This window comes from Megalobrama amblycephala, linkage group LG17 (genome assembly GCF_018812025.1).
Source record: "Megalobrama amblycephala isolate DHTTF-2021 linkage group LG17, ASM1881202v1, whole genome shotgun sequence".
In the NCBI taxonomy this organism is placed as follows: domain Eukaryota; kingdom Metazoa; phylum Chordata; class Actinopteri; order Cypriniformes; family Xenocyprididae; genus Megalobrama; species Megalobrama amblycephala.
Genome location: NC_063060.1, coordinates 28,398,848 through 28,422,453, shown reverse-complemented (window position 1 = coordinate 28,422,453; position 23,606 = coordinate 28,398,848). Strand labels below are relative to the sequence as shown.

Sequence of the window (23,606 nt, the reverse complement as noted above, 5' to 3'; positions counted from 1 at the left end):
AAGGAACGTAATGGCAGTGATTGACAAGCCAGAGGGCCAATCGTTTACGCGATGTTTTTAAGGCACTACCTCGTGCACAGATGATGTATATTAATATTATTACTTTCAGTGCACCTAATAAATAGTCTTTTATCAGTTAGTAAAGACAGTTTCAAGTAATATTGCAAAAATGTATAAAACAAAACATCATCTATAGCACCTTTAAGAACATTATAAAGACCAGATACTCTTGAAGGAATGTTTTATTAACTTTACTGGAAGAATGTTCATTGGTAACTTTGAGAGAACCTTGCCACAACATTAGCTACAGTTCTGAGAATGCTCCCCGTTAGCTGGGGAGTGTTTGTTTTTAATGGACTTCCAATCCCAGTTCCAGTCTATCGTTGTTACTCATTTCTTTCTGCCCTCCTTAGACTGGCACGGTTTTACATGGATTCTCAGGAGCTGCTGTTCAACGACACTGAGTTCCAACAGCTCGGTCGTCTGTGGCGTGAAGTCACTGTCATGAGCAACTTCATGGAGACGCTGCGCACCAATCCTGAGCTGGTGGCAGGTATGTAGAGCATGGGGGGCGTCTGCTGTCTGACCCATTAACCCGGCCCTTAGAGGAACTGATGGGACCTCTTTAATGGATCTGAGTGATGGATGGAGAGAGTGGGCATTTCCTCTCTTGTGCTTCCACTCCTCTCATACCTGTTTCCTTTTCCTGCTCCCTCTAATGGGTTGATAGTGTGAGGACGAACCCAAGTCTTTCTTAATAGATGATGTGAATTTTTCCACTTTGGGAATGTATTTTTTAGGAAAATATTATTATTTTATTTGATAAAAAATATGGTAAAAACAGTAATATTGTGAATTGCTTCACAAGAGAATTGCTTTCCAATTGAATATATTTTAAAATGTAATTTATTCCTGTGATGGTAAAGCTGAATTTTCAGCATCATTACTCCAGTCTTCAGTGTCACATGATCCTTCAGAAATCATTCTATTATGCAGATGTTCTAGAAACATTATTATTATTATTATTATTATTATTATTATTATCAGTTTAAAACAGTGATACATTTTTTTCAGGATTCTTTAATTAACAGAGTTCAAACATTTATTTAAAATAGGAATATTTTGTGCAACAATGTAAAAGTCTTTACTGTCAATTTTCATCAGTTGAATAATAAAAGTATTTATTTATTTAAAAAAATCCCAAACCCAACCTTTTAAACAGTAGTGTATATAGTAATACAATTTAATATTCTACATCCTACTTGGTAAAAACAATTTTTTCGTCTCTTATCACAGTCATAATTTGTATCTTTTTAATGTCATATGATAATATTTTCATAATATGCCTTATCATATCTTTTATACAAGTAACAGCCCTATTAGTTTATCTCTGAACACCTTTAACTGGAGTGAATTAGTTAGATCTGTCAGCACTTTCTCCACACACGACCCCCATGTCGTAACCTTTCAGCACAGAGTACTGTTGAGCGACAAACCTTTCAGCAAAGAATTCAGTGATCAAGTGATCCATTGAAGCACTTTGTCAGCACAGTTTGTCCTCTGAGTGAATATACGTCAAAGTCATTATACACGCTGATCAGCACACTGCTGCAATGTTAAGAGTGCTTCAGTTAAGAAGGTGTGGAATGCATTCTTTCAGTTTCACATGTAACTAGGCCACAAAAAGGGGGAATATTTGTATTTGTTTACTTGCATCTCAAGTAAAAGTTTTAAAGGATTTAGTTTAAGAAAGCAATTTTTATGATCTAAAACAAATCTTTTATGACCTTTACAGACTTGAATGTGGCTTGGACTTATGATTTTTGTCTGGACAGGCACTCACATTTTCTAAGATTTTCATTATAAAAATATAGTTTTCATTACTCACACAGTACATTGATGTTTAATCATATATTTTCCTCCATGTCCTTTCCTTTCCCCTGTGCATTTAGGTAAAGGACTGAAAGTGGAAGACATTCTGAAGGACGACGAGACTCTAACATCATTCCTACTGCGGGACGTTGGGCTTTCAGAAGCTGTGGTGCATGATCTTACAAATGCACTAGTGCGGGTGGAGCAAGTAAGTTGTGGCGAATTTTCCAAGAATGCTTTTTCACAAGATGTAATATAAGTCTAAGGTGTCTCCTGAATGTGTCTGTGAAGTTTCAGCTCAAAATACCCCATAGATTTTTTTTAATTAATTTTTTTAACTGCCTATTTTGGGGCATCATTAACAATGCACTGATTTACACTCGGCGCCGCCCCCTTACATCGCGTACTCCCTGCCACACAGCTGTCGACTATATTACAGTGCATTTACAAAGTTTACACAGCTAATATAACCCTCAAATGGATCTTTACAAGATGTTCGTCATGCATGCTGTATGCATGCTTCGAATTATGTGAGTAAAGTATTTATTTGGATGTTAAAGTTTTATTCTGAGTGAATTTGAGGCTGTCCTCCGTGGCTAACGGCTAATGCTACACTGTTGGAGAGATTTATAAAGTATGAAGTTGTGTTTATGCATTATACAGACTGCAAGTGTTTAAAAAATGAAAATAGCGACTGCTCTTGTCTCAGTGAATACAGTAAGAAACGATGGTAACTTTAACCTCATTTAACAGTACATTAGCAACATGCTAACGAAACATTTAGAAAGACAATTTACAAATATCAGTAAAAATATCATGCTATCATGGATTATGTCAGTTATTATTGCTCCATCTGCCATTTTTCGCTGTTGTTCTTGCTTACCTAGTCTAAAGATTCGGCTGTGTGCAGCTCCAGACGTTAATACTGGCTGCCCTTGTGTAATCCCTTTCATAATGTTGGGAACATGGGCTGGCATTATGCAAATATTGGGGCGTACACCCCGACTGTTACGTAACAGTCGGTGTTATGTTGAGATTCGCCTGTTCTTCTGAGGTCTTTTAAACTAATGAGATTTACATAAGAAGGAGGAAACAATGGGGTTTGAGACTCACTGTATGTCTTTTCCATGTACTGAACTCTTGTTATTTAACTATGCCGAGGTAAATTCAATTTTTGAATCTAGGGCACCTTTAAAAGCACAATGGCTGCTTCTCTTGTGAGACATTTGTTTTCATAAATGCTTTAACAGCTTCCACTGCAACAAGAATCTTGCCACACAGTCACATCCTCATACACTCCTATGGGGACTCCCTAGATGTTTCCAGCAAAATCTAGTAGGTTTGTGTTGTGTTTTATGGTGTTTAACAGTCACTGAGAGCCCTTCCTGAGGTTGTATGTCATTGTCTTCGTGACGTATGTCTTCTTTTGTTTCACGCTGGCCTCTCACACACTGGCTGATTTATTGTGCAGTCCATTGTCTCAGTGATTCAAGCACTCTTAAGCAGGCTGCTTTGATCCTTACTAAGTGCACCTCGATGTATTGTGATACACAACATAATGGATAGAGCTGTTTCCAGAAATCTGTATTTGAATGATTTCTTTAACACAAATTTATTAATTTTTCAAACCATAATCCATCTGAAGATATTTCTACAAGATCATGCTGAGACAGTTTTGTTGTTGTTGTCATAGCTAGTTTACTTACCACTAAGAAACAAATTTCACAAATGAGATATCCAATTGTTCTTCAAGACAATAATGAGATTAAATAAAGATCAAATATAACCATATAGTCTCTTGCTTCTCAAAAATGTCTTCCTATGAAAAATTATTCCCGTAGTAATCTCATTTTTTTTTTTAGATTTTTTGGAGTTTTAAAAAGTCTTAGACTGTAAAAAAAAATAAAAAAATTTTTTTTTTTTTTTAAAGGTATGCTATGTAACCTTTGGCTCTCTAGCAGTTAAAATACAAAACTGCATGCATTTTGCAGAAGAACATTGTTTTGGTTGTGCTTTGGCTCTGCATGACTGTGCGGATGAATTCTTCCTCATAAGGACAGAGATTATCCTTCTGCTCATAAAACATTCACTACTAGGATCATAACCCTTTTAGATGGAAAAGATCCCAAGCAGATTACATAGCTGAAGATGTTACTGTAGCTATACCCATTAAAAGACATGGTACTGCTTTACAATGAACTCTGTTAGAGAGCTACATATGGCAATTTATCTGTTCAATAATATACCTTACTCACCTGTCGAGTAGTAAAATTGGCATCTCCTCATCACTGTTACAACATTTCAAATACCTCAGTTAACTCCATTTTCGAAAAGCCAAGCCAATGTTGATTCTTGTTTTATTACGAGCTCTGTCGTTTTCTCCTCTGTTCTGGATTTTTTTTAAAAATGGGTGATTCCCCGGAGGTTTGAGATTTAGCGCTCCATGTCAATTTTCTCGCTCGTTGTGACAACTAACCTATGTCACTCCCACACCATACACACGCTTAAGTAGCCGGAGCAACTTTTCTCTATTTACAGATATGATGAGACACGCCAAATGAGTGACGTGTGTACACAATTTCCCGCGAAATCTATCCTTTATCTATAATCACTTATAATAGGCTTATAGGCTTACCATAGTGAATCAGGGAGGACTGATAATATATTGACTTGGAAAAATGTTACATAGTGTACCCATATTGTACCTTGTAAAAGACTGTAAAAATGTGACAGTAAAAATCTGGTTAAATTGGTAAAAATTAGTTTAAGTTGTACTATATATATATATATATATATATATGTATAGAAAAACTGTAATAGATCTACATTTTGTGTTGTAAATGTACCTTTTTTTTAAGGAAAAAACTTAGAATTCACAGTGAAAAACTGTAAACTGACATTCCTATAAAATTTACTGATTGTTCTGTAAATATTTTTACTTTTTTACTGTATTTACTGAATACTGAATTATTCTGGCAACCACAGCTGCCATTTTTTTGTTTTGTTTTTACAGTGTTAAAATGTGCTCAGATTTGCCAAGATACCAAAATCTGTCAATCAAAAATCAGAGTCTGTCAAGTTTTTTCATCAAATTCCTCCAAAACCAAATTTTGACCAAATCTGTTAGCATACCTCTATACTCTGAATATGTACAGTATGAACAACCTTCAAAGCCATGAAATAACAACTTCTGTGCATCTTCGCTAAGCAGAGCTTTAATTCTGGACATGCTGAACTTTGCCCAAAAATCTGCTTCTGTGTTTCCAGTTTGCATATGGCGTCCCAGATCTGACTCTGAAGGAGATCGCCTGCAGTCAGTCTCTTCTGGATCGATTTCTCATCTTCCCCAACCGTGGATTGTACTGGGTCCACAATGCCATGTGTGCCCTTTCCCAGCAGAGACTGCAGAAGATCGAGGATGTACTTTATGCCAACATAGACTTCTTCAAGCTCTTCCGACTGGTCAGTCATGACACTTTCTCTTTACACATGCTGCACTGAAAACTGTTATACTGGTGTTTAGAGAAATTAAATGTAATTCAGTCCCAAAATATGACCAAATTTAATGATAATTCCAAAATGAAATGGATTGAAAATGTTGTGTATACAGTAAATCACACTCCCTTTGCCATGATTGTACACTGTACAAGGCCAACTACATAAAATGTGAATGATCAAATATTTTTTTTGGAAGAAATTAATACTTTTATGCAGAAAGAAATGTTTTTTGAGCAGCAAATCAGCATATTAGAATGATTTCTGAAGGATCATGTGACACTGAAACATTTTAAATTATAATAATATTTTACAATATTACTGTTTTTGTTTTATTTTTTAAATAAATGCAGTGTTGGTGAGCATGAGACTTCCTTCAGGAACATTAAACATTTTACCAACCCCATACTTTGAATGATAAATATAACACTAAATTATGCTATCATTATAATAACTTATACATTTATAAATATAATAGAGTAGTTATAAAATTAAATATAATATAGATATTTCTGTGAATTTTCGATTCGATGAATATTCAACGTCTCTAAATGGTCACTGAGGTGTTATAACGTTCTCTCTCTGTAACTCACTCTCTGTTTGCCTTATACATTTTGAAACTGTTCATTTTGTTTCAGAGAAATTTAAATATTTTTCATGAAGTTTGGAAATATTTAGCTCAGAGTCAACAGTAATTAACTGTCATCAATGTACTCCTCTATAGTATGCTGTATACATGAGCTGCACGGATGTCACATGTGACACATGCTTTGGAATTATGGAAAAGCTGTTCTAAACACATCATAAGTGTTCACAGGTGGTGCACTAAACTAAGAATGTGGATCATGAGCCAGACCTACTTACCTGTTGTTAGATTTTAGGAGGCCTATGAATACCACTGCTGAAACAACACTACTTATCAGCTTTCTCTTTCTTAGTCTCTCTCTCTCACTTCGTCTGTGTGGTTCAGCTAGGGTTAGGCCAAAGCAGATGGTAGCGTTAGCATGATGACACACTGCTTGGCCTCATTTACTAATGAGATTAATGAAGACACACCCTCCGGTGCATGGTGAGGACTGCTGTGGAAGCGGTTGCTGTTCTTTAAGCAGTTTTGCTGTCTCTCGTGATGATGTTAGGCTTTCGGGAAAAAGTTGTTGCTCATCTTGCATCTCTCTATTGGTGTCATGCATGATGGAATCATAACAAAGCTTACATCACTCTGCTGAATAAATTGCCCTGTGTCAGCTATAGAAATCATACAGCAGGGGTGCAAAACTCAGTTCCTGGAGGCCCACAGCCCTGCTCCAACACACATACCTGTAGTTTTCAGTTTTCAGCCTGAAGGACTTCATGAGCTGTTTAATTCAGGTGTGTTTAATTAGGGTTGAAGCTAAACTCTGCAGTGCTGTGGCCCTCCAAATGGAGCAAATGGAGCCCATCAATGCTTGCACATCAAAATACATAATAAATGGCACCTTTTTTCTCTGAAGCAGATGAATTCTAAAAAGTTTGTAGACCAGTGTTATTAATAATAAATCAACATGTAGTAAATCAGTGACTATATTAATGTACTCAACACATGAACCCTATATTCCCAGAAAGAACATAAAGTCAATGTCTTCCATCTCTAAGGGCCCGTTTACACTATAGTGTTTTTTGTTTTAAAACAGAGTTTTAAAATGAAAACAATCTACACTGGCGTTTCCACAGCGTTTCAGAAACGATCTCCATCTACACTACACGACCGAAAACGCATGTCACATGGCCGTTAATGAACAGTGGGCATGCGCGTACAACTGTAAACAGTTGCCTCTTGCGCATGTAGGCAGCTGCAGTATTAAAAAAAAATGCTGAGTTTAACTGCACAATGGCTGCTAAAAATGACAACAAAGCCAGCAAAGATTGCATGTTATTGTTTACACGGTCGTCAAGGATACGCAGAGTGAACGTGGGCAGCCACGCCATCATTTTCAAAAGTCTCCATTTTGGTCCATTTATACTGATTTCTGAAGGATCATGTGACAAAAAAAGCAGCCTTGGTGACCATGAGACTTCTTTTTAAAGCATTTAAAAATCATTTAAATGGTGGTATATATACTGTTAAAAATAAATGTAATTTTACAGGTTATGGTCTGTCATTATACAATAAAATAGCTGTTGTTTTACAGATATTTGCTGTAGTTTAAAATATACTGTAGAACACAATGTATTCTGGGTAATATTTGTTGTTTTCGAGGAAGTAGCCTAGAGCAGTATAGCATCTCTCAAAGTCGACACTCAGAGGCTGTGTCCCAAATCACACCCTATAATCTCATTCACTATTCCATACATAGTTTACTAATAAAGTCCACTTAAGACAGTGAATTACACTGATGAACACCTGCTGTTAACAAGCAGAATCAGTGAAATCAACTAAAGATGAAAGAATAAATGAAAAGATTAAACAACTCCACAAACAGCATTACCAGCTTCACTTTCATTACCAGCTTTATTATTAACCAGACTGACTTTATTTTTTGTCAAACATCTACAGAAGTTCTCACTGAGAATTAACAGAGGTTTAAATGTTAATGCTTTATTGATTCATTTAATGTTACCATTGTGGTGATCAGTGTTTGCTTTGGTTGGGCTCTTGATCCTTGACTTTTCAACATTAGTTTTTCTTTGTCTGCTGTAACTGTGTGTTTAAGGTATACATGTTATAACAAAAAAGCACAAAGAAAATGTGATCAGATGACATTGGCTGTTTATTAATGCTTTAAGTAATCTAATGGCCTGGTTCGCTGATCTTTTTCTAATCTATAATTATATGGGTGATGTTTTATATTTTTGATTATGATATTTCTGTGATTCTACAGCAAGATCTAGCTACTTCATGTCATAACAAAAAGATAATATGAATCATTTTGTAAAACATCTGTATCATTTAGACAAACACAGACAAGAATCAGCATATGAATCTCAATGATGGTGACAGAATTAAAGTTAGTCTAGTAGTAAGTGAAGCTGGTAATGCTGTTTGTGGAGTTGTTTAATGAGATCTTTAAAGATTTAATGTCTGATTTTAAGGCTGTGACTAGTTAGCTGTAGTTCTTGTGTTTCCGTTTGTCTTTTTTTTCTGTTGTTGTTTCTCTTTCCTTCAATGTTAACAGCAGGTATTCATCAGTAATGGTCAATCCTCAATTAGTCACTTAATTATCTAATTAATTTAAACACTGCTGCACTGTTACTCTAACACTCTAGCACTCTGTAGTGTGCACATTATAAGGGTTCATTAAACACTGAGGATTTTGTTGTGGGGTTAAAAGTGTTAAAGGTGTAAGATGAAAAAAAAAAGAACTGTAATTTAACAGTAATAAACGGTAAATTAATATATGACAACATACTACAGAAAAACAGTAATTTACTAGCGCCCCTGCTGCAAGAAAATTACCTTAAAATCAAGGAAAAACAGTAGCCTAATCATTTTATTATTTCCATGACGACGCGTCACTGTTTGTCACGTGATACACGGCGGCAACAACAGCACTGTATGACTGATGGATTGCTTTTGTCATTTTTATCAAGTTTATATAGAGGACTGTGGTAATCTAACAATGAATGTATGTTAAAGTCAAAGATTTTATAGGATTATAAGGAGATTTTGTGTAGAATTACAGTAATAAACAGTAATTGTAGGATAAGAAATTACTGATTATCTATGGGTTTTTTTCTGACAGTATTTTTCTGTTTTTAAACAGATGCTGCCAGAAAATTACAGTTTTTATTTTACGTTTATTTATTTGTTTATTTTTTACAGTGTATGTAATATATTTTAATATTACTTTTAAAACAGTATTACAATGACAAAACGTTTAAAATTGTGTACTCAAAGTAAATAAATCTATAAGTACAACGACTGGGCCACCTCGACATTTCCATTTTAACTTGGTTTCATATAAACTCAAACACTCTTTCCTTTTCTCTGTGTTCAGTTGCCCATGGTGATGGATAATCACATGACTGGGATGGACCTGCAGTTCTGGGGTCGAGTGCTTTCAGCAGTGTCCGACAAGCTTCAGGAGGTACGACTGCTTGAGAAAACTCAGTTCCTTTCCCCTTTCAAGACCCTTATTTTAGCATCCAGGAAGCTCCTCACTTCCCTTCAGCTCTTTAGAAAGCTCCAAGAGAGATGGTAGGAAAGTGTGAGGATCATTATTGTCTATCACATCAGAACCTCAGTTGTACGGTTAAATCACCATAATCTTGTGAAAAGGGCAGAAAGTGTTTATATGACCAATTCATGTGTGTACATGCATGTGTTTCATCACTCCTGTTTTATAATTATGTTGAAAGGACATTCCACTGAGGTCACATCCTGTTGGTGGAGTACATTTCTTTCCCTTTTGCTTGGGTGACAGAAAGCCTGGCCAACTAATGCTATCACCCACCACTAAATCCATCTGCGCTCAGTGGGTCTGAATGTATGAATGGGAAGTAGGGAGTAAAAGTGTTAGTTTAGCTGAGGTTGAGCAATGACTCATTATTCATACTGAAAGCTCTATGGAAATCCACATGTTTTCACCTACACTTATCTTGACCTGGTTTGACTCACTGTGGCTATCATAGCGTGCATTAGAGTTCACGACCCATGGAAAAGTGCTGGATCTTACGTTCACTCATGTTTTGACACAGAGCAGCGTTTGCGTGGCTTTGTGGAGATGAATATGAGCATAACAGCTGTGAGGATATTTGTCCCTCGCATGAATTCTCCCTAAAGCATTTCCCATAACTTCAGAGATAACATCAGATTACATGATGTTATTAATTACGCCTTTTATATTGTTGTAGAAATTGTTTTCTTTAACGCACTCAAATAAAAAATGAAAAATCTTTCATAATTTACTTATTACATCATTACCGTCATGTCGTTCCCCAAATAAAAAAAAAAAAGACGTTTATGCTGTTTTTTTTATTTGTTTGTTTTTTGTCCTTACAATGAAAGTCAATGGGGTCCAAAACAACACTGGACATTGTATGGACAAAATTTTTTTTTTCAAAATGTCTTTTTTTGTGTTGTTTATTTCTATACAGAGTTTACCAGTTGGATTAGACTGATCATGTACATGGCAGAATTCAAATCGGATCAGTTGCAAACCTGGTTCTCACCTTATTTTTACCTCCAGGATGCCAAATTCAGCCACAACTGTACATAAGGGTTTATTTAGGGATATCCTCTTCAAGTGCATCTTTAGGTTGCCACGTGTATTAGCCTGCATTAGTTCTGGCAGATAAAAGATGTTGACCCTGGATGGTGAGGTTCAGACAAGGTCGGTCAACCAATTAGGCGACATTCTGCAAGCGACCATCTAGGGCACGTCTCTTACCTTAAAAGAGCTTTTTTTTCATTTACTACATAATTCTTAAATTTCCATTTGATAACTGTACTATTATTCTAAAATAATAATAATAAAGAATGAAGAGGTACACTGTAAACCTGAATGCTGGGAAATAGAAATGTCTAAATTAAAAGAAACAATTTCATAAAACTCAAAACAATGATATAATTCAGATTACTTAAATGTGTCAGTTTTGTGAACTCAAAAGAAAAAGAAAGTTCTAAATACTCATAAAAGCTAATTTGATTGAACTAATTTATTTAATTTGAGTTTGCCCTACTTAAACGCATGAATTATTTTGAGTGTTAGGGTTTACAGTGAACACTAATGTTCAGAGGTATGGGATCGGTAATCTTCTTTAATGCTTTGAAGGAAGTCTCTTATTCTCATTAGTTTATTTGTCAAAGAGACAGTAAAATAGTGTAAAATATTGTGGTCGGCACCGATGACCTCATGGGCAGCGCACAGACATGTAGCGCCAATGCGCTTCGGGTGACCCGAGTTCGAGTCCCTGCTCGTGGTCCTTTCCCGGTCCCATCCCCCTCTCTCTCTCCCACTTCGCTTCCTGTCTAGTAACTGTCCTATCATAATAAAGGCAAAAATACCAAAAATAAATCTTTAAAAAAAAAAAAAAATAGTGTAAAATATTGTGAAATATTATTACAATTTAACATGTTATATATTTTTTCATTATTTAAAATCATTTATTCCTGTGATGGCAAAAGCTGAATTTTCAGCATCATTACTCCAGTCTTCAGTGTCACATGATCCTTCAGAAATCATTATTATATGCTGATTTGCTGCTCGAGAAACATTTCTTATTATTATCAATGCTGAAAACAGATTTTTTTTTAATGAAAAGAAAGTTTAACAGAACAGCATTTATATGAAATAGAAATCTTTTGTTAACAATGAACATAAATTACCGTCACTTTTGATATATTTTACACATTTATGCTGAATAGAATTAATTAATTAATTTAAAAAAGCATTTACTGACAGCTAAAATTGAGCAGTAGTGTACAGTATGTCCAAACATTTGACTGATAGTGTATGCTTTTAGGCATACATCAAACTTCATATTTAATTATTCTCAAGTGAAAGTTTTGCTATTATAGCCATAAAGACATAGTTAACACAAACATTTTGTCATCGTTTACTACTCTCAAATTTTTAAAAGCTGTATTTCATTCCGTGGATCACAAAAGAAGATGTTTTAGCATAATATCCAAGTTGCTCTTTCCTATACAATTAAAATAGTTGCTAATTCAAGCTTAAAAAGATCATTAACACATCATAAAGTTATCGTTCAAGATGTTTTGTGCTGAAAATCTTGCCTTTCTCCAGCTCTCCTACCCTTTTGCATTTAAGACCCCTTATAAATAAATGAATCTGTACATACTGTAGCTGTTGTAGTTTTAAAATCAGACTATAAAAGTTTACTAAATTTACTAAAATGTCCTTTCTCTTAAAGCTTGCAGGGAGGCCCAGCTCCCAAGACTTGATGCGGGTCATGTACTCCATCTTCCAGCCTGGGGGTCCCTCTTCCTTCAGTCAGCTGATGTCCACTGTGTCAGATCTGTTCTGCGGATACCCTGAGGGTGAGGGCACCCGTGTCTTCTCCTTTAACTGGTATGAGGACAATAACTACAAGGCTTTCCTAGGCATCAACAGCTCCAGAGGACACGAGAGCTACACCTACGACAAGACAGCAAGTAAGAGCTGTTGATCTGTCTGTTTCAGTTTCTTTTTTTAAAAATCCTTTACTTTCTCTTTCTTTGAATTTTTCTCCTGCACTTTTTCTTTCTTTTTCTTGTTCTGTTTCTCATTCACTCTCTCTGTGGCCCACAGCTCCTTTCTGTAATGCATTGATGCAGAACCTGGAGTCAAACCCTATTACGAAAATCGTGTGGAATTCAGTGAAGCCTCTGGTGATGGGGAAGATCCTGTACACCCCAGACTCCCCGGCTGTCAGAAAGATATTAAAGAGTGTAAGGTTTAAATATCCACCCACTCTCACACATGCACTGTCAACCAAATCATATACTACCATTCAAAACTATTTGGGGTTGGTAAGATTTTCTCTGAAAGAAGTATCTTATGCTTATGAGGCTGCATTTATTTGATCAAAAATACAGTAAAAACGGTAATATTGTGAAATATTATTATTACAATTTAAAATAACTGTTTTCTATTTAAATGTATTTTAAAATAAATATTTCAATTCATTCATGTGATGCAAAGCTGAATGTTCAGCATCATTATTCCAGTCTTCAGTGTCACATGATCCTTCAGAAAGCATTCTAATGCTAATTTGTTGCTCAAGAAACATTTCTTATTATTATCAATGTTAAAAACTGCTAAATATATTTGTGGAAACAGTGATACTTAAGGATTCCTTGATGAATAGAAAGTTTAAGAGCATTTATATGAAATAGAAATCTTTTGTAACATTATAAAAGTCTTTACTGTCACTTTTGATACATTTAATGCATCCTTACTAAATAAAAGTAATAATTTCTAAAAAGAAAAAATCTTACTGACCCCAAACTTTTGAATGGTATACAGTGGGGACAAAAAAAATCTGAGACCTGAACATGAATTGTGTCAGTATTTGGTTTATCTCTTTTTTTTTAATAACAACAGCACTTGTGCTGCATGAACTCCACAAGTTGTGTAAAACATGATGTTCATGTTCGGCATCATAATTTGAGATAATCCAGCAAGCATCTTAGTCAGGGTTACACTGGAATATATATTTCCATCTAGATGGTTGTTTTTGTTTCAATGAGCATCCCTAAGGTGCCCTGTAGACATACAGTGTGAAACTGACAGTGCATATGGATTCATGTTTGTGTGTGTGTGTGTTCTCCAGGCTAACACTACTTTTGAGGAGCTAGAGAGGTTGAAGAAAATGGCTAAGGTCTGGGAAGAGGTGGGACCACAGCTCTGGGAGTTCTTTCAGAACAGCGTCCAAATGAACATGATACGGGTAACATATCTGTTTCTTTTCATCTCACACACACACATACAGTACATGCACACGCACTTCTCTTTATCCCTTCACATGCCACATTATGCCAACAAACTTCTGAATATGTAATCCACTGTCCTCTTTTAGTGTCCTCCTTTCTGTATGATCTCTCATGGGATTAAGTTTTCATTTATATTATCTGTCATAATATGATATCTATAAGTAAATCCATCCTCAAATATTGTCTGAGATTATTTGTATATTTGGGGTCAGTAAGTAAAAAAACAAAAAAACAAAAAGAATACCTTTCAGAAAAGATTTTCTATTTAAAATAAATGCTGTTCCCTTTTGAGGGAACGCGCGCTGCGTCGAAGAAAATTGGGAACTAGGGGAACGCCTCCAGCTTGACAGTGTCTGAAGCATGTTTTGAACTAGTACAGTCTCGATTGGTGTTGCGTCATGACGTCACGTGATGCTGTACACAGAAGCTACAAAAGAGAGCTGGCACAGTGTTATATTCAGCTCTTCACCAAGTGTTCTGTGTTGTTGTCAGTCCTATTTGGTGTTGTTTGTAATACCTTTTGGCCTGCTGTACATGAGACCCCTGCAATGGTGGCTAAGGACCAGGGGTTTTCCCAGAGGGGAAACCCATTCCACATGATTAAATTAACACGCAGATGCCTTCGTTCTTTGGCTATGTTGTTTTTGTCCTAGGGTCCTGTGTTGCGAGCGTCTTGTCAGCATAAATTACGGAATTGGATGCATCCCTCACAGGCTGGGGAGCTGTCATGGAAGGCTGCTTTACCAGAGGTCTGTGGAGAGGGCATCATCTTTCGTGGCACATCAATTGCCTGGAGATGATGGCTGTGTTTCTAGCCCTGAGGCACTTCCTCATGGACCTCAGGGGCCATCATGTTCTGGTACGAACAGAGAATACATCGGTGGTCTCCTATATAAATCAGCAGGGGGGCCTGAGGTCATGCCCTCTGTGCAGTCTGCCGCATCAGGTTCTTCTGTGGTCCCAGGGAAAGTTGCTCTTGCTCAGAGCGATGTATATTCCTGGGGACCAAAATTTGGGAGCAGACACCCTGTTGAGGTAGAGGCTGAGTCATGAGGAATGGAGGCTACACCCCGACATGGCAGAACTTATTTGGAGGAAGTTCGGCCAAGCGGAAGTGGATTTAATCGCCTCCCCCGAGAACTCCCACTGTCCGCTTTGGTTTTCCCTCATGCATCCAGCTCCTCTGGGGCTGGATGACGTGGTACAGATGCAGCTGAGGCGGATATGGGGTTCTAGAGAGGGTCTGGCGATACAGGGTCAGTTTACCCCTAGTTGCCCCGTGCTGGCCAGCCTGAGTTTGGTTTTCAGGCATCATAGATCTCCTAGCAGGCACCCCTTGGGAGATCCCCATCAGACAGGACCTAGTGTCGCAAGCCGGGGGCCTAATTTATCACCCCCGGCCGGAGCCGTGTAAGCTATGGGTCTGGCCTCTGAGGGGGACCAGCTTCTAAGCACTGGTCTCTCAATTGAGGGTGTTTGATACCATTTTAAACTGTAGAACTCCCTCCACGAGGAAACTTTATGCCCTAAAGTGTAATGTGTTTGCTTTATGGTGCAGAGAATGACCCAGTTAACTGCCCAGTGGCTTCAGTGCTGGAGTTCCTCCAAAGCCGTTTCTCTGATGGTCTTTCCCCATTCACGCTTAAGGTCTATGTGGCAGCAATAGCTGCCTTCCACATGCCTTTAAGCGGTGGTCCTCTGGAGAAGCACCAATTAATTGTTAATCTCCTTCGTGGTGCTCGGAGGATGAGACCTGTAACCCAAGCCAGGGTTCCTGTTTGGGACCTGGCAGTGGTTCTTGAAGGGTTATCCCTGGCACCCTTTGAACCTATTGACAAGTTTCTCTCTTTCAAAGTGGCCTTCCTGCTAGCTATTATGTCCCTTAAAAGAGTTGGGGACATGCAGGCTCTTTCTGTTGCTCCCTCTTGCCTGGAGAACCCTAAAGCCCTGTTATCTGGGGTTTCCCTTCAAGAGGTTTGTGATGCAGCTGGCTGGGCCTCCCCGCACACCTTCATAAGATATAGCTGTCACGCTGGAGGCGCTCCGGTCGTAACCCGAGACATTCTTTTGAACTTTCTCTTTGTCAAAGAGTCCTGAAGAAATGGATCATTGTTACCTGAAACTGTTTTCAATATTGATAATAACAATAAATGTTCTGTTCTTTATTTCTATCTCTGACTTTCTCTTTTTCCTCCCCATTGTAGGACACACTTAGAAACCCCACAGTGATGGACTTTTTGGACAAGAATCTTAAAGAAACAGAGTTCTCTACCAAAGACATCCTTAACTTCCTGCACAATGGTCCAGAAGAGGAGAGATATATGAACATGACCAACTTTGACTGGAGAAATGTCTTCAGTCTGGCTGATCAGGCTATTAGGATGTTCAACCAGTACAGTGAGGTGAGAGCAGTCATCAATTCAGATTAGCTTTAAGGATAAATTAGTTATAAACCACAAATAAATAATACTCATCTACTTCCCATTTCAACCACCTCATCCACATGTTTCCTTCAAAATAGAACTAGATGATAGGCGGGGCCTCCGCAATGTGACGCCACATTGCATAGAAACTGCAAACTGCTTATTCTGAGACACTGCTTATGATTTATGGGGATTAAAAAAAGGAGTGGGTGGATTTTTACTATCATAGGGTGGTTGTGTACATACCCTGCTGACACACATTAATGTTCAGACACCATGTAAAAGTGAATTTTGCATAATAGGTTCTCTTTAATATTTATATATCGAATATCTTTACAGTATCTATACAATCTTCTGCATTTGCGCTAGATGACGATTTTTTTTTTTTCAAAAACACTCAAAACTTACTCAACGAAACAATCATTTACTGAACAGATTTTACTCAACACTTATTCATTCTGGAACAAAACATTAATTCATACAACAGATTTGTTCAGAAACAATCACAGGTGGAGTGTGTGGTAAAAGCCGAAAGGAATATTGTTTAGCACTGTAATATGTTAATATTGGCAAATATCTTCCATGAAAAGAGTCAAAATTAATTTACATCCTTAAAGGGTTAGTTCACCCAAAAATGAAAATTATGTCATTAATGACTCACCCTCATGTCGTTCCAAACCCGTAAGACCTCCGTTCATCTTCGGAACACGGAGTTTCTTCGGAGTTTAAGATATTTTAGATTTAGTCCAAGAGCTTTCTGTCCCTCCATTGAAAGTGTATGTACGGTATACTGTCCATGTCCAGAAAGGTAATAAAAACATCATCAAAGTAGTCCATGTGACATCAGTGGGTTAGTTAGAATTTGTTGAAGCATCGAAAATACATTTTGGTCCAAAAATAACAAAAACTACAACTTTATTCAGCATTGTCTTCTCTTCCGGAATCCTTTCCATTGAATTGATTCCATTGAATCAATCATATTTACGTCGCCGTGGTTGTTTTTGGTGATTAAGACATCCGCGACATTTTGAAGCATCAAAAATACTTTTTGGTCCAAAAATAACAAAAACTACGACTTTATTCAGCATTATACTCTCTTCCGGGTCTGTTGTCAATCCGCGTTCATGACTCCGCTTCTTCTTCTTCTTTCCTGTTTTACGGCGGATGGCATCCAGCTTATTGGTGCATTACCGCCCCCTTCTGCTCCAGAGTGTGGTTCACGACTCCGCAGTGACACTGCTGATGTAAGACGCTGCTGACGTGTTATCTGGTGCGCCAGAGCTTTGTTTACAGTCTGAGGGAGACGCATTGCTATATTTTTTAAAATGGTGCGTAAGTGTGCATGTCACGGATGTCCTAATTGCCAAAAACAACCACGGCGACGTAAAAGTGCGTTACCAACGCCGACAGATGAAAGGATTCAATGGAATCAATTCAATGGAAAGGATTCCGGAAGAGAATACAATGCTGAATAAAGTCATGGACAGTATACCGTACATAAATTTTCAATGGAGGGACAGAAAGCTCTCGGACTAAATCTAAAATATCTTAAACTGTGTTCCGAAGATGAACGGAGGTCTTACGGGTTTGGAACGACATGAGGGTGAGACATTAATGACATAATTTTCATTTTTGGGTGAACTAACCCTTTAAACTTTGCCCCTCTAAAACATTCAACTCTTTCTAGAAGAGATGAAAAGGTCTAGCAATGCTCCATGTAGAGCATTTCCTCAAACCATCCTTGTCGTTCCTTACTTCACAGAACGAGGCTCTTTAGCTCTGAGCACCACAGCTCTCATTCTACGGAGTGCTGATTGCTCTCAGCACATCACCACAAGAAAGACCACTTAGCACGGCTATATAGAGCCCATCGTGGCCAGATGGGTGAAAGGGAAAAGAACAAGCAAGCTGTCAACAGCATGCAGGCCCCTCTATTGTATGGCTGTGATTAAGTAGAGAGTGGGTGGGAGAGCCACTCTTTGCCAGCGCCTTGTTGTTTTTATGGATGGTGAGCTTCGCTGAGAAACAACAGGGGCAAATCACTCAGCTTCAGCATCACAACCCCTGTTCGTAAGCTGGAGGCCTCTTCTCGCAAATTGATTAGATTGGGATGGCGATGGTGAGAGAGAGCTATCATAGAACAACCCAGTCTCCTTTTGTTTCCGTCTGAGCGGTGAGCCATCGTGCTTTACAAACAAACTTTGCTTGTTTAACCCATTAGCTATAGTTGTCATCGTTCAACCCTGCTCAAATGTTACCTTGAAGAGCTATGGCATCATTTGTCGCTGAAAAAATATGACTGATTTCTCTGTCTTTTTGGTTTATTTGTGTTTTTTGGGGGGTGTGATCTCAAGCTGTGTGCTTCTGAATGTGAATGTTGTGTTTTTGAATTGAAATGTGTTGAGAACATGTGAGTCCTGCAGGGGGTCCCATTGAATCTTTCCATTCACTTGTTTGTTCGGGACCTCTGGTGGCATTGTACATTACTGTGAATGACTCCATTAGATATGGTGTACATGGAATAGGAGGCCTCTTGGCTCTAGTGCGGTGGCATGTGATGTGAGAGCGAGCCGTTCACTCAGCTATTGTACAGCAGTCCTCCAGTGAAGAGCCAACACATACTCTGTGATTTTCCCATGTCATTGGAGCGCTTTGAGAACGAGAGGCCTGCTACATGGAGAATTGCTTTGGCTTTTGAAAGCGTGACACACACATTATTATACAACATTATTAGTTCCAGTCCTTGTTTTTTTTTTTTGTCCGCTTGTTTGTGTTTGCGCACTCTACTGTATATGTGATGGGATCTTACGGAGACTCTTTCTGCAGTAACATTGTTACACCAGTAGGTGGCAACAAGCGTAAAACTGAATTGTTCAAAAACAGTTGAGAGAAACAATCATTTACTCAACAGATTCATTAAAAAACACTGATTCAGTCTGTGATGAATCAATCATTCACCTAAAAGATTTGGTCTTAAAGACTGATTCATTCCATTAGTGAACCACAGAGATGCACAACAGTTCTGTTGTTGCTTTGTTTGGAGCTATTTTCACTGGTAAAGCAAAAATAGACAAGTAACTGGCAATATTGTGTCTAAAATGTAAACAACTGATTACTAATTTCTTGTTTATTGAATGGTTTGGGGTATAAAACAATTTCACATTTACAGTTGTGCTGTCTCAATATTCGGAACAACAGCGTGACAACAGCACTTGCTCGTGCAAAATTGCTTTACAAGCAATGAATAAAAAGTACTAATAGTACTTAGAGGAGTAACTCATCCTGCATTTTTTGTGCATCTATATATGATCCACTGTACTTATGGATGTCACCACAAGCACTTATAGGATTCAACATTCATACATATGTTATTTTCTATTTACTCATATTTACACTCTTCTTTTTATATCTTATCAGTGTATAAGTCTGGATAAGTTTGTTGGTCACATGGATGAGAATCTGATGACCCATCAGGCTCTGCATCTGCTGGAGGAGAATAAGTTCTGGGCAGGTCTGGTCTTCATGGACATGTACCCCTGGACCACAGAACTCCCACGTCATGTCAAGTTCAAGATCCGAATGGACATTGATGCAGTGGAACGTACCAACAAAATCAAAGACAGGTGAGACTTTAAATGGCTTAACTGTTCATTTGATCTAATAAGGGTTGTTCCGTAAACAGGGTCAGGCTTTGTAGTTCATGAGACACAGATTAAGAGACCATTAAACCGCACAAGTAGAGACTGAATCTGTTTTATATGAATCTTAATCACCAATTTTTAAATAAACCATTTCAGCCTTTAGTGGACTTCCTTACTCATCAAAATCATAGAAAATGTTTAAATCAATCTTGAGGGATCATTGAAGGAACATTAGATTTAAGTTCTTGTCTCATCTTTCAGAGTACATGTTTTGATTCAGATTTTATATAACATTTGTGTAAGGAGAGAATGGAAGATCTTCTCTTGTTCATGTAAGGCGTTACTGCTCAACGCACTATTGTTAGAGAAAGAAAAAGAGAAAGAGCGGGCACAATCACATTCTCCATGGAGCTCCAGTGTGCTGCACACTGCAAAGTGACACCACTCATTACTGAGAGTCTCTCTGGAGCACACAACATGCCTGCAGGTGTTAGTCTGGTCATATCTCATGTAGCCATCCCTCTTTGACACACGAAAACAAACAGCAGAGTATAGAATGACCCTGTGGGTTCATTGTGTTTTCATTATGTGGGCATAATACAAAGCCAAGGCACTGCTAAAAAAACCCAAAACAAAACAAAAAAACAGTGTGAATTGAGTTACAGATAAAACATTTTTTTTGTCTCCTAAACGTTTTAAGTGTAATGCAGGAGATGAGGCAGATCTAAGTGCAGGAGTTAAATTTAAATGCTATCAAAACACCAACCAGGAAACACAGGGAACACATACATGTGAGTAACATCAAACATCGACTGATAAAGAACTAGAGAAACACAAGGGCTATACTGTATATACACAGGTGGTAACAAGCAGTCTACAGCCCTGTCCTAAATGGCACACTTCATATGCACTTTCGGTCTTGTGGACTTACAATGGCTGCCGTGTGCTCATGTCCATTAAGTCCATGAGACCGTATGGTGTCCCATTTGTCATTTTAGGTTTCAGAAGGGTGCTAGCGAGCTCCCCCTTTGCGGTCGATATGCACCCTCGATATGCGCACTTTTGCCGAGCCTGCACTGAAGCGAGCTCCGCATCAGACTTCTTCCCGACAGTCATGTCTGCGGTGTTATGTCACGAAAGTGTGAACTCGTAGGAAGACCGCAAGTGTTTAGGGTGCCATTTGGGACAGGGCCTACAAAGCATGGCACAAGAAACAGGAAACACTCCAACATAACAGTCCAGGACCCAACACAGGGGTATATATAACATTAAGCACGTTGTTATGATATGACTTGTGGAAAAACAGGCTTTATTGCAAAATTTCAGCACTGTTATAATTAAGAATAAGTATTCAAAACCCTTCTTGGCTTTGACTTTTTTGAGTAGCCTTCCCAGCAAACTAGGAAATTTCTTTACATGTGCATGACAAACTAACAATCTCTAAAGTGTCATGGTCCTGGAATATTCATATACAGTATTTCACTGACCCCCAGAAAGTACCTGAATATGTACATTAAGAGGTCTTCAGTTGCTTTGAGTATTATAGACGTCTTCCCAGTGAAACTCAATTTACTCAACAGGTTTCAAAATACTGATTTTTTGGATTAAAGACTATTGAAGTTAACATTTTTGAGTAATTCATGTTGGATTACACAGCAAGTGGGATGTGCTAGAAGGCTGAATTTTAAGTATGTTCATCTCAGAGTAGCCCAATGACAGTCTATAGAGTTTTATTAGGTGATATTAAAAATAATTTTAAATACTGTAGACTATGATTTACTGATTGAGCTGCTCTTAGATAAATTGTCAATGAAAAATATACACTAAGTTTGGGATTAAGATTTTTTAAATGTTTTTTAATTCAGTAAAACAGTAATATTGTGAAATAGTAATACAATTTAAAATAACCGTTTTCTTATGTAACATATTTTGAAATGTAAAATATAAATGTGATGGCAAAGCTGAATTTTCAGCAGCTATTATGCCAGTCTTCAGTGTCACATGATCCTTCAGAAATCCAGGACCGCATCAGTTCTGTCAGGTCACGTCAGTCAAGCCCACATCAGTTGACTCCCAGGTGACCCACGTCTACCTATAGGAATATGACGCCTATAACAGCACCAATATATACCAATATATAAGCTCCTCAGTATTATCAGCAGCTATTGCATTCTCAGGAGCTAAGTACCCTCCTCCATCCCCAGCTCCTCCTCTCGTCAGTCAGGATTTGCCTTATGATTCCCCTGAATCAAACTAATTCTTGAAAAATGTGTACATGTTAAATTATTGACATTAATTATATCTGCATACAGTATATTGGTTCTGTTCAGTTTACCCTAGGGGGGTTATTGCTGCTCTCCCTGCTCTTATCCATGCTAGGCTGCATGGATGCGCAGGGAGTTCTTGCCCAGAACAGAACCATACCGCCAATACAAACTCTATGTAATTGTCAATCATATTTGACGATAGTGGTCCTGACAGAAATCAATCTAATATGCTGATTTGCTGCTCAAGAAACACTCACTGTTCTTGTTCATGAGTAAAACGTTTTAAATTAGCACCACACTACTAAATGCACCTGTAAGTATCCTACTCTTTCTTTCTCTTAGGTACTGGGACCCTGGCCCCAGGGCAGACCCTCTGGAGGACCATCGCTACATTTGGGGAGGTTTTGCCTACCTGCAGGACATGATTGAACATGGTATCCTAAAGTTACAAACAGGTCATGACTGGCCTCTAGGTGTTTACGTGCAGCAGATGCCCTACCCCTGCTACGTGGATGACATGTGAGTGATGGCTGAAATTATGTGGTCAGAAAGGGCTAACTGACCCTATCCCATATCATCACACCAGCTTAAATGGATATTCCACCCAGTTGAAAATTCTGTCATCATTTGGGTCATTCCAAACCTTTTTTTTTCTTTCTCTTGCGGAAGACAAAAGAAGAACTGTTTAGGCAACCAAACAGTCTTGGTTCCCTTTGACTAAAATTATATCATTGACTATACAATAGAAGTAAATGGGACCTAAACTGTTTGGTTACCAACATTTTTAAAATATCTTCTTTTGTTCAGCAGAAGAAAGAAAGTAATGCTTGGAACAGGATGAGTAAATGTTCACAGAATTTTCACTTTGGGTGGTCTTTCCACATATGACTCCAGTTGCATTATTTCATGGCATATCATAGTTCTCAATGAAACCTTGCAATTATCCAATGGATCTTGTTTGTTTTGTCCCATATCAAGGTTCATGCTGACCCTAAATCGCTGTTTCCCCATCTTCATGGTGCTGGCCTGGATCTACTCGGTGTCCATGGTGGTGAAGAGCATCGTGCTGGAGAAGGAGATGAGGCTAAAGGATACACTGAAGGCCATGGGCGTCTCTAATGGAGTCATCTGGTACACATGGTTTATCGACAGCTTCCTCATCATGGCCGCCAGCACCGCTCTGCTGACTGCCATTATCATGGTGAGGAAGAAATGCGATGAGCCTTATCAGATCTGTTGCATTGTGACCTCTGCTGGATGTATGTTGTTAGTACATATATGGAGGGTCTCTCTCTCTCTCACTCTCTCTTTATTGTTTTCCTCTGGATCTTATTATTTAGTATATGCATGGACCACATTTTACAATTGTGGATTTTTATGACAATAACTGTCTATTTATTCCTCATTACCTCATCAGTAGCAAAGCAAAGGAAGAGAAATGTGTGAGGATAAATTATTTAGCTGTTTTAAATTAGAAGAGTATCCTAATTATTGT

General features: G+C 38.0%; 1 protein-coding gene across 4 annotated transcripts in view; it reads left to right on the top strand.

Annotated features, from left to right (window-relative positions):
- Positions 1-23,606, top strand: part of abca4b (ATP-binding cassette, sub-family A (ABC1), member 4b) — a 52,050-nt gene that overhangs the window by 5,591 nt on the left and 22,853 nt on the right. For all 4 annotated transcript variants that reach the window (XM_048164099.1, XM_048164096.1, XM_048164098.1 and 1 more), the window contains 11 exons: positions 414-553; positions 1,953-2,080; positions 5,140-5,334; positions 9,342-9,431; positions 12,220-12,460; positions 12,597-12,736; positions 13,621-13,737; positions 15,985-16,182; positions 19,621-19,826; positions 22,454-22,630; positions 23,090-23,312. In XM_048164099.1, the coding sequence (XP_048020056.1) occupies positions 414-553; positions 1,953-2,080; positions 5,140-5,334; positions 9,342-9,431; positions 12,220-12,460; positions 12,597-12,736; positions 13,621-13,737; positions 15,985-16,182; positions 19,621-19,826; positions 22,454-22,630; positions 23,090-23,312 (1,855 nt within the window). The remainder of the gene's footprint in view (positions 1-413; positions 554-1,952; positions 2,081-5,139; positions 5,335-9,341; positions 9,432-12,219; positions 12,461-12,596; positions 12,737-13,620; positions 13,738-15,984; positions 16,183-19,620; positions 19,827-22,453; positions 22,631-23,089; positions 23,313-23,606) is intronic.